At 45.0% G+C, this 11,811-nt stretch overlaps 1 protein-coding gene across 3 annotated transcripts in view; it reads left to right on the top strand.

Moving 5' to 3' along the window:
* Nucleotides 1–6,113: 6,113 nt before the first annotated feature.
* mtss1la (MTSS I-BAR domain containing 2a) overlaps nucleotides 6,114–11,811 on the top strand; it is a 23,688-nt gene continuing 17,990 nt past the window's right edge. For 2 of the 3 annotated variants that reach the window (XM_031856208.1, XM_031856199.1), the window contains exons 1-3: nucleotides 6,114–6,730; nucleotides 9,619–9,680; nucleotides 9,790–9,863. In XM_031856208.1, coding sequence (XP_031712068.1) covers nucleotides 6,662–6,730; nucleotides 9,619–9,680; nucleotides 9,790–9,863 — 205 coding nt within the window. In that variant the 5' untranslated portion in view covers nucleotides 6,114–6,661. The other variant, XM_031856218.1, reaches the window with a different exon arrangement.

Genomic DNA, 11,811 nt, shown 5'->3' with positions numbered 1-11,811 from the left:
TGAACTTTTAAATGTGTCCAATAATTAGTGTTTTGACTAAATACTTCCAACACTAATGACATTCCCATCAGCCTCAGCTGTACCATGAACATGGGCAACATTGCATCTAAAACACCAGCACGTTAGCGTGCTGACGTTAGCGTTGAGCTCAAAGAACCACAGTCCCTGAGGCAAAGCCCCGTCTTGTTATTCTCTTTTTAGAAGATTAGACCTGTCACATTAGTCGTTGCAGTGATTTGTTGTATTGCAGTTAACACTGACAACCTTAGTTTTGATTTTAATATGATTGATGACTTCAAGTATCAAGCGTTTACAGATCCCTGCAGAATGCCTGTTTGCTTTTAGATTCTGCACATTCCTCCACATACTCTCCGTTGGCGGGTGTTGAATTTAACAAGCTTGTCTTGAGTGGCCTCCAGGTCCTTGACTCCCAAGGGTGACTCTCCCCGAGGACAAGCTTCCTCCAAACCCTGGGTGCATGTTGTGTCCTCCTCATGACACGCACCGCGGGTAGTTCACTGGAAAGTCAGAGAGTTCTGTTCCCGCAGCAGACAGGAAAACAGAGGGGAAAGCACTTTCTTTTTTTACCCCCACAACCACCTCCCTCTCCCAACACACACACACACACACACACACACACACGAACAGACTCCCCCCTCTCCGTCTCGTTTGTTGACCCCGTGGTTTATTTTCAGAGCATGTGGGATTCAAGCAGCATATTTTCTAAGAAACACACGCACATAGGGTGTGTGTGCACCCGTATACATAGATACGCCTGGCATGCACAGTTGGATACACACATCCATACACTTTAGACTGACACTGACTCAGGAGGGAGTACGCGTGGAATGGCAGCGATGCCCAAACATTGATCTGACCTGGGTCACTGCTCTTTCTTAAAGTGGAATGTCAGTTATAGCTATGTTTATTTTATGTGTCAGGGGGGAGGCACATCACTGTGAATCTCACCATGGTGATCTTGGTTCCTGTGTATGAAAGATAGAACTTTAGTTTTTTTTTATCAGTGACGAGCTTGGAAACTTTTCAGTTTGTCTCATTTGTCTCACAGTAGGAACTATGATAACTAATGATTCCATAAATAGGAGCCAAAACTTTCAATTTATTTCCATCAGTTCTAATTGAAATGAATCACACTGACGGAGCATCATCAGTGAGTGTTTATTCTCCAAATAATTTGGGCTGTCATGTCCTTGCTGGAGATCAAATAAACAGATTTGAGGGCTCAGCGGAGACAAATTGATTGGAGTTTTACCATGAGGAGAAGAGAAAATCTGTCAACGCACTGAATGTCCTTGTCTGTGACTGTTTGTGGGCTTTACACAGATTCATGCATTTACTTTGCGGGGTATTTGTGTAGAAGATGTTCACCATGTGACTGTTTGCTTAGTTACAGATGTCAGTTTGGATCTGTGCTGCTGCTGCTCTGTGGCAAGTCTACAGAGGTCTGCGTTTCCTCATACATGGCTACATGGACACTGTTAAAAAGACAGATACTCCTGATGAGAGCCAAAGCATTTTTAAACACAAGCAAGTAACGGCTGTTTAATTGTGCAAGTCGTATTTTTGAGCTGACAGCTGTTCAACGGGTCCAGTTCAAAAATACATTTTCCACATTCTCAATTAGGCATGTTTACATGTTTTCTATTTGTTTTTTGCTTTAGTGAATGAATACTTCTGTTTATCGCTTTCCAGCTTCATTATTGTTTTGTTTGTGTATCTGGCCCGGTGTTTGTTTGCAGGGCTTGGCAGGAGGGTGCATGTGTGTGGAGGTCAAGCGACCCCGACAAAAGTGAGTCACGTGGCCCGGCATTCTGTCGCTGAGGGTTTTCTGTCTAACTCGCTCACCCTTCGCCCCTCAAACCTTCTTCTGTCCTCACACGTGTTTTTTGAGTGAGCCTCTATCTCGGCCCTGATCATTGTGAGATGTATACAGAAACACACGTGTCGGCGGGAGAGCGGAGCCTGCCGGGCAAACTATAAAGAGGAAATTCCACAGGCTCACATGGGGCTGGTGAGTCTCCAATTCTCTGAGCTCCGAGGGGGCACCAGAACTTGGGTGGGTATGAAAAGGAAGTAAATTGGGAGGTTTAGGAAGTAATGATATACAGGGAAGAAGGAGGAGAGGATTGGAACAAAGGGAAGAGCAAAAAGTGGAGGGCCGGCAAGAAAGTATGGGTGGATGAAAGCAAAGGAAGGGGGGAGAGACAGAAGACATGCAGAGGGCCCGAGGGAGAGCCTATCTCCGCCAGAATGGGCAGTTTAGTTTACATTAGCTCATTCATTAGCCATCCACCCCACCTCTTTTAAGACTTCTATGGAATAGGCAGTGCAAAGAGTGCATGCCACAGATTGTGATCCCTCTCCCAGAACAATTTTGTGTCCATCTGTGATGTGTTGACGTACGGGGTTTGTGGTGTGTCACGTTTAGAGAGGCACTACAGACCCAAAGGAGCGATAGGAGCAAGCTGCTGAACCGAGACGAACTGCTGTAAATTGTGTTTAAGTTGAAGTTGCATACATACATGTACAGCTCGCTTATGAAGAGATTGAGGACACCTAACCAGCACAATATGAAAAATGTCTTTATCTATAGTTGAAAGTTATTGTCTTGTGATTAAAAGCACAAACTGTTTTCAGACATCCATGTTGCTGTGTTCGGGTGCATGTAAACATACATGCTTTTGAGATTTGTTAAAATAGTCAATACACCAGGATGTATTGCCACACAATAACAAATCCACCAAACATACAAAGATGATAAAGTACGATATGATAAGACGACCGTTAATCTGTTGTAATTAAGTTTCTTATTTCTAGAAGTTGATTGGCTGGCTATGCAGGCAGTACTGAAAAAAATGTCTTCCTGAAAGGTGGGAAAGACACATTCAAAAATCTACATTGAAATATGTTAAATATGAATGTGGAGAAAAGTACACATAAGGGTATGAGCTTGGTTTCAGAAGTGGAGGGGGGTGGGGCAAAATAAAGTCAGAGGGTCCTCAATAAAAAAAGAGAGAGGGAGAGAACCAAGTGGCTAAGTTTGTTAGAGCTAACCAAATATAGCCACTTAGAAATAATTTACAATACCAAGTTTGTTCCATCTTTAATGCAGGGAGCACTATCCTATAATAACAAATCTCTGAATAATGTTCAATGCTAGCTTGTTTTTTAAGGAAAGAACTGTGAAATTAAATATAGTTTAAATGAAAACATGCAGAGACTTTTTCTCAGATCTGAGTCTTGTCTCTTGGGCGAAGAAAGTCCACAAATCTCAATGTTGCTCATAAAGCTTATTACTGTTATATGGTAATAGTTGAAGGCAAATCAGATGAGTATATCAACATTTTGATCTACTCCCCTCTTCTCTCTTCTTGATTTTGGCAGCCTGACAGTCAGAGGGTACTGTTTTGAGTTTTAGTGAATAAATCAAAAGAGACAGTAAAAGCAGGGGGCAAAATAAGTCAGTAAACATGATGCCAGAAGCACAGTAGATACGGCTGTGAATGCTCCACCTGAAATCTGTCTTTTGAGTATCAAACGCTCACCCCCTGTCGGCTTGAAAGGTGGCTGGTAAATGTTTTCCACTCTGACAGAGAACAGCAGCTTGAATTCATCCTGTTAAAATGGATTCCAATGGTGTCATGATCTTTCATAGTGAAAAAAAAAACAGTATCAAAACACCCACAGGAATGTCTCGGACATGTTGTGTAATCCACTTCTCTGCTGCCAGTCTGTTTGAAGGGTTTCTTCTTTTTTCTTTAAAGGTGATCTTAGCTTATCATAAGGAAAACCAGAAGCCCAGCTGATGTTCATATGCCTGAATAATGAAATGATACATTGTTTTTCTCCGCTCTCTTATATGAATGAGGTGAAACACAATCTGAAAAATAAACAGGCATTATCGCACAATGGTGAATGAAAACGCACCCAGAAGTCAAAGCCCGGTTATATAAGGTTATATAAAGTCGGTTATATAAGCCTTTCAAAATCTTCTGAGTCTCCCCAGCTTGATGTGTTTAGGGTTGATGATTGCTTTCAGTTGTCAAGCCTTACTGGGAGAGGGCAGCGAAACAGAACCCGTCACATTTTTTCCTTACTAAAACCCATCCTTGCTGAATTAAGGAAACTCTTGCAGACGCACATGCACCATGGCAGGGAACAGAGTATAGAGCCTTTTTTTTTTTCCAGGGGGGGTTGTTGGTGGTGGTGAGGAATGTCAGCATCTGTGTTGGGGATAGATTCTAGCTGTTTTCTCAGAGATGCCAGTGAGTGCAACTGGGCTCCCATCCCAGCCTCTCTACCTCATGTCTGTCCACGGGGGCAGCAGGGTGAGATACCAAACCAGACATAGTTCCTAACCTAACCACCGCAAAAAAAGATTTAGAATTCTTTGTGTTATTCTCTTTGTTCCGACAGTACTCATGTTTATGACTCTCGGTCTCTCAGGACAGGATGCTGCTATCTAGTTGCTCTATAAATACTCACAATAGAAGTTGTGTTTCTCTTCTGTACAAGAAGTATAAAGGATATTATTACATGGTACAACACTCATCATGTGATTGCATGGTAAGCAAACTTCCCTGACATGACCCCAAAAGGAGTGAATGCAGAGGAAATGATGTGGTAAAAGACAGGCATGATTGATAAAATATATATAGTCTCTCAAAATGATGGCAAACATTTCTTCTCCGGGGTTAGTCGGTCTACTGACGTGGGCCGAGTTTCACACGGAGGTCTACCTGGCGGGGTGGATGCCCTCCTGTGGAAAAAAAAGCAGACAGATGAGAGAGGAAGGTGTGTGTGGCAGATGTGCAGGGTTATAAACTGACAGGATGTTTATCAGGACTGCAGCGGTCTCCGTAACAGTGATGATGTGGTTCAAATACATTTCACTCTGGTGGCCTCAATGTGATGGGTTGACTGCTCAACCTCTAATTAACCTGATGTAGATCTACTGTCTTATTATTCCAACTAAAGTAACAACTAATAGGCTGCTTTAATTATTTAAAATCATATTTCCCCCCAAAAAATCTGAATTGACCAAATTGTTTAACATTTTTGGAAAATGTGCTTGCCAGGAGTCAGATGAGAAGATTGATGTCATTCTCATGTCTATGATAAATGTGAAGCTACCGCTAACCGGCTCTGTCTGAAGATCCTGCCAGCATGTCTAAAGCTCACTAATTAACAAATAATATGTTTCATTTGTTACCTATATGTACAAAAACTGATATATAAAAACAATAAATTGTACTTTTACAGAGGTTAGGCTATGTGCTGGACGATTGGCCAGGTACAGTGACTTCCTGTCTCTGCTGATTGGCACAAATCCCCCAATAAACCCACATGTCATATTAACACTTCTGGTTTCTTTAAATTAATGAATTAAGCACACAAGATTTTTTCATTTGTGAGTTTTAAAGGTGGATTTCCTTCCCAATCATACACATGGACACAATTCCTCTGTTGAATACACACATTGAAAGAACTGGCGGGATTAGCTGTATTTCACTGTAATTATATGATTAGGCTGCATGTGATAATAACCAAATAAAATTGATTGGTTGATTGTCAGACTTTGTGCTAAGCTAATTAAGCTATATGCTAAGCTAACCATCTTTATATGAGAATGGTATCTTCTTATCTGGGCAAGAAAGTGAATAGGCCAATCTGCAGCCTAATTCCAAAATGCTGAACCATTCCTTTAAGTCACAGGAAAGAATTTGGGTCGAATTAACATTCCCTGTCTTCTGTCATGTTTACTCAGCAGATTATCTGATGCAAAGTGAGGTGATCATACTAAGACTAAGACCCACTCTGAGAGGAACAAACGATCATTAACAGACGTGTGCGTGAATACACAAATGGAGCCGAGGAAATCCTCCTTTGCATCTCAATCAATTGTTCAACGGGAGGACGAGGCTTCACTTTTGTTTGCGTGTGGGTGGGAGGAGGGGACGAGGGAGGAAAGGAGGAGGTGGTGTTCCTCCTTGACCCCTCCTCCTCAGCCACTATATGTGAAGAAGAAAAAAACTTGACCAGCCCCCTTCCCATTCCCATGGATCGTATTACGGGAGACTCCAGCACCGAGACATCTGCTCCGCCACTAACAACGGAGCGCGTCCCCGCGTCTCAGACCTGCGACCGATCCCGTCTCCCGTAGTTGCCCCCTCCTCCTCCTCCTGCCCTCTTCCCCACAATTGTGATCTCTCCGTTTTTTTCCTGTTCTGTTAGGGTTCTCTTAGGGTTAACGTTGCGATCATGAGGAGCCACAGTGCATGTCCCCTCCACGTTTCCCGGTTGTAGTTCACCCGGACAAAGCGCATTCCCCGCGCCATCCCTCCCGTACATCCGAGAGGCGAGTAGCGGCGGCGGAGCGAGCGAGCTGCGGCCCCCCCCCCCGGTGCCATCGAGCAGCACGTTTCTTTTTGTCCGTGCGCCCCGCAGACTGCTGGCTGTGGGCTTTTGCGGCTTTCGCATCCTCTCCGCTGCTGGCTGCGTTGTTGTAGGAAAAGACAACGAAGGGCGGATGAACAAAAACAAAGATCTGCATTGTCTGCTGTTTTGAAAGCGGATCTTTAATCTGAATATTATTCTTTTTGTCTTTCTGCGAGCTTTGTTTTGTTTTGTTTTTAACACCATGGAGTCTGTGGAGAAGGAGTGTGGAGCGCTGGGTGGATTATTCCAGGCCATCGTGAACGACATGAAGGTAGGTGACACGCATGCAACCCTACGGTAACGTAGACCGGGGTGATATGTGACCTTTGTGGTAGCACGGTGGCTGATCAGACGCATATTTTTACTGCCTTTGTCTCTATTACCGGGTCCTCCCCCACTGGAAACACCGCTGCAGGTCAAATTGGGAGATGAAACATGTTTCCCTTTGTGCTATTTGCATAATGTGCAGCAGGTCCGTCAGGTTGTATGTAACAATACTTCAGCCAGCGTGTGATCACCATATAATACCTGCTAACTGGAAATAAAATGAATAACTAACATGTTTATTTTGTGAAATACGTGGTGGGGGTTTCATGTGTTTGGTTCAGGGGTCAAAACCATAACCTCACCATGATTAGAATCAAATGGATCCATCACAAGAAGGGGAAAGAGCTGTAGAAATTGGGAGGTTATTTCTACGTTGTGCAGTAATCTCAGTACAACTGTTCTTGGGTGCCATTTGACCCCCAAACAACTGTTCCTACCTCATCCCAGACTCCAAGGTTTCTTAGATTATAAATGGCACAGGTGGAAGCTCTGCAAGAAAATAACCGGCTCCATCACCTAAACCTCCCGGACAGAAACGGCCATTAAAGGTTATTGATTGTGCTTCCTGATGTTTGGCCCTTGTGGCAGGAAATCTCTACTTCAGCAGTGTGTCGCCTCGTTCAATACACAGTTCATCCAGGCACTACCTCGCTGAACGGAACGGACTCACGCCGCCTGCTTTCTGTCTAAAACCTGTTGTCTTTCGCTCAGCATAGTTTTACTATTATTTCTTAAGCAGGAACTAGATGTCTCCCATTATTTATAACCCACACACAAGTGTGTGTGTTTTGGTGCGTTTGTGTGTGTTGGGGGAGGGTCAAGTCAAGGAAGTTGAACCAGGGTGGTCTGTTGTTGTTCACCACAACAGATGGAAAGTGTGAACGTATTCATCAGGCCCCGTTGGCAGCTCCTAGTCTTCTCATTGTGGGGGACGCTCATGCTACAAAGTGTTGAGAGAGCAGTTAATAAGTCAAGCATCAGGCTTCCACCTAACAGATTTCTTATTGATCGCTGGCTCTCGGGGGTGGGGGGGGCAGGGTGCCTTTTGGACGCACTATTTATGGGCCCTCGTTTGTCAGGCTCCAATGAAATCAGCTCTCGGCTATTGGCAGCGCTGGTTTGGTTTCATATATTTCCCTTTCTGTGGTGTGCTCATGGCAGGCTTAGAGAGACAGACGGGGTGGGGGGGGGCTCTTAGAAAGAGGCAGTCTGTGTATTGATAAGCAGCAAAGATGAATGAGGCTGAAGCCCTTAGTCAGCACAGTGTCCACTGTCGGAGACAGGCATCTGACCTCATTCCTGCCGCCTGGCTGGGTCACACAGGCCTGTCAGACCGGCTTTACCCCCCCGGGAGCAACGCAGCAGCGCGGCTCTCCTGTGCTGATCTCGCCGATTGGGAGCAAAGTTACAGTACAGTGTGCAATTACCCACATGATACCCAAGCTGTGCACTCGGAGAACTTAAGAAAAAGCCTCTTTTACGGACCGTACAGACAAGATGCGTTGACATAAGCAGCACCTGTTGGTTGTATAACAGTCTGACGAAGCTGCAGGAAGAGAAGCAAAAGAGTAGGAGGTGGTAGAAGAGGAGGTAGAGAGTGAGAGGGAATACAATGACTCAGCTGGATTACATCAGCAACATCAAGAATGAGGTCAGCAATGGATGTGACTTCCAGGATCTGTGTGTGTGTGTGGGAAAGCAACCACTTTTTCAAAATGACCTTGAACTAACACTGCCCGCCGCCTCCGAGGATGATAGTTTCAGACCTCAGCCCCCGGTGAACGGCGAGGCGTCGGAGGAAGAGCCCGCCTCTCCTTCCTGTCCTTCTTCCTTCCCTCCCTCTGTTCGTCTCCCCTCACCTCCCTGGGAGCTGCTGGGTGTGAATGAAGAGAGAGATGTTTGTCCCACCGTCCCGCTGCTCTGCATGCAGCCGCTTCTTCGCCCTCCTCCCTCAGCTGTCTTGGCAGCGCATCCCTCCTGCCCCTGGGAGTCGCAGGCCACACAAGCCAATTAGACACCTGTTGGAGTCAAGTTCAAACAGCGAGGCTTAGAGGATCACGGCAAACGTTTTTGCTGGAGATGACGGCTCCTAAATCACTTTCTAAGGCAGAGAGACAAGCTGCGAGTTAAACGCTGTCATTTCCAGAATGGTGGTTATACCAGAAGTGATGAAGAGCAAGACTGTTGCCAGATTGCACGCTGACTATATATAGTCATGGATGTGCGGCCTCTTTTGGCTCCTCTCCATCGAAGGGGCACATGGGGGTTATGCCCTGCCTCGCTCTTTCTCCAGGGGCTCAAGCTCTTGCTCTAATGGGATCTAGCCTCGAATGTGTTTTATGTTTGGCTTCTGCTCTTAGAGCTCAAAGCAGCGTGTGATGATCCCGAGGTGTGTGTGTGTGTGTGTGTGTGTGTGTGTGTGTGTATCTATCTATATCTATCTATATATATCTATATATATCGATCGATATAGGCCGGTCAGGTTGATTGAGAACAATAATGACAAAAGTGTGCACTGAGAAATCCCGTCGGCCCTTTTAAAGACAAGTCGGAGCACGGAGCTTATGCACCAACCCGTTTTCCAACCCCCGGGGAAGAAACCAAGCTCCCTTTGAGTTATTGCAACCTTATTTCAACTCTGTATCATCAATGTAAAAAAAGGGAGAGAATTCTATTAAGCTGTAGCAGATCTGATCCTGTTGTAGAGAACATTATGTCTTTACAAATGCATTGTGTGTGTTTTAGAAGGTATGTCTGTGCACTTAAATGTCCGTGGTGAGATATTTGTTTGACTCATTTCTTTTCCCTTTTTTTTGTTTTTGTTTTAATCAGAGCTCTTACCCCGTGTGGGAAGACTTCAGTGCCAAGGCCACAAAACTGCACTCTCAACTCAGGTGAGAGAAGTGGTTCCAGTGAACGTTTGAGAAATACAGTTTCTTGTGTAATGTTGACGGACTCCTGATGCGGTCGCGGTGTAGTGAACGTGTGCCAATATATTTACAGGACCACGATTCTGGCAGCGGTGGCCTTCCTAGATGCCTTTCAGAAGGTGGCGGACATGGCTACCAACTCCAGAGGTAAGGACGGGTTTCTGGTAATACAAGCTCTCGCACACCGTGGACTTAAGACTCTGAAAGAAGTGGTAGGGGGGAGGCTCAGAGAAGTGAAAATCTGAGCTTATTGTTTCTTCGGTCTTTAATGAGGTCTGCTGATCTGCTTTGTCACCCTGCTGGTGGCGGCAGACAGGCTGGCCAGCGAGGCAGCTGATTAACACTGATTTATTTCGGGTTGATCATCGAGAGCAGTATGTAGGTCAAAAAACTTGGATGAGCGTGGAAAGGCTCCTGACACACACACACAGACACACAGTCATAATCACACACACGCAGATATTCAAAGAGTGACAGCTGGTAGCCGGCCACCTGACCCCTCGCAGGTCACATGCCAACATGCTTTTAAGCAGTTTGCACTAGCGCAGCCCCCTACTGACCACTTACTGCTGTAGTAACTAAAGAGGCATTTCTTCAGCGGTGTTCACACATTCTCACTAGTTTTACTCCTATAGCTTGTCCAGTAACAGTAGAGGTTATTGCCGTTGCGATCCATCAACCTTGAATGATTCCTGATGCGAGTGCAAGACGAAGCGAGGTAGGCTAGCGTGAACCTGCTAGCAGCTGGCAAGCCTGCTTCAATAAAAACCGAATGGTATGGACCGTGGCAGGGCTGGAGTTCAAAGGAAAAGTGTGTCTACTGTAAAAGATGGCAAAACAGCAGAGTGATAGATGGACCAGAGAGAGAGAGGGGCGCTTTGAGTTTTACAGCTATAGATGCATAAAATCCCTCTAAGTGTGTCACTCATACGCCCACTCCCTCTTCTGCTCCTCTCCCAGGGACATTAACTTTAGGATTAATGTCATCCCTAGGAGTGATGCAGGGAACGCTATGTGATGAGAGACTTTGTAACGAGTGAAGGGGAACTAATGAAACATGCTTTAGGGTGGTGCAGATGAGTAGACTATGATATTTCTAGCGTATAGAATCAAACATTTGATGGTCTCAAAAGTCCCTGTGGTCGGCAATGTCTGTTTGTTGTTGGTCAGTCAAACGCGATTTTGGTCCAGACCGAAATATCTCTCCAGCTATGCGATAGATTGCCCTGAAGTTTAGCACAGATGTCCACAGTGCCCGAATAACTTTGGTGATAACCTTACTTTTAATCTAGCGCCATCTTTAGGTCAAACATTTTCATTCGTCCACCCCTTTTTTATGACCAGTTTCCTGCAAAACTGATGTGATTTGCTTCAGCTTGCCCTGCTACCATTAGCCTTTAACTGGGCCAAAGGGCAGTGTGGCTCTAGGCTCTTGACTGTTGGTCATGCAAAATAAGACGTCTGAAGTCATCACTTTGGGCTCTGGGATTTTGTGATTTGTAATTGTATAACTAGTAAATAACAGTAGATAAATTGATTATGAACTCCAAAACTGGACATTATTTTCTATCCGCAGTGTAAAATGGCCTGACTGTACAGAGCGTTACTGTGTATCGCTCTGCTCGAGCAGTTTTGCGGTAGAAAATAATTTGATGGTTTCAATGTTCAGCCCATATTCATTTGACACAAATTGAATCGATCGGTGTGGTTACTTTTTCCTTTCTTCCAACAGTTGAGCCGTGTTCGTCTTCGCGTGCTCTGAAACCCAGCAGTTAATTTGGCGGAAGGAATGTCGATATTTACTGTAGTGCATTGGGATAACCTTTGAACCCCCACGCTGCAGGCTCCGTGGACATGATTTAGGCAAATTTGCCCTTCCGGCTGCTGCAATGTTAAAACCTATTATCCTGAATATATTGGCATCCAGATGTTGCACTCTTTCCTCTTGCTTTTACACTGACTAACTCAGAGACAGTGGTAGGTAGATAGAGATTACTTTCTCTACATTTCAAAAGTGTTTCTGTGGCTGTTTTTCCCCCTTTCTTGCATGTGTGTGTGTGTGTGTGTGTGTGTGTGTGTGTGTGTGTGTGTGTGT

This window comes from Anarrhichthys ocellatus, unplaced genomic scaffold, assembly GCF_004355925.1.
Source record: "Anarrhichthys ocellatus isolate YVR2014 unplaced genomic scaffold, GSC_Weel_1.0 scaffold2, whole genome shotgun sequence".
NCBI lineage: Eukaryota > Metazoa > Chordata > Actinopteri > Perciformes > Anarhichadidae > Anarrhichthys > Anarrhichthys ocellatus.
Note: the sequence above shows the minus strand (reverse complement) of the source record. Positions and strands in the feature narration are given on the sequence as shown.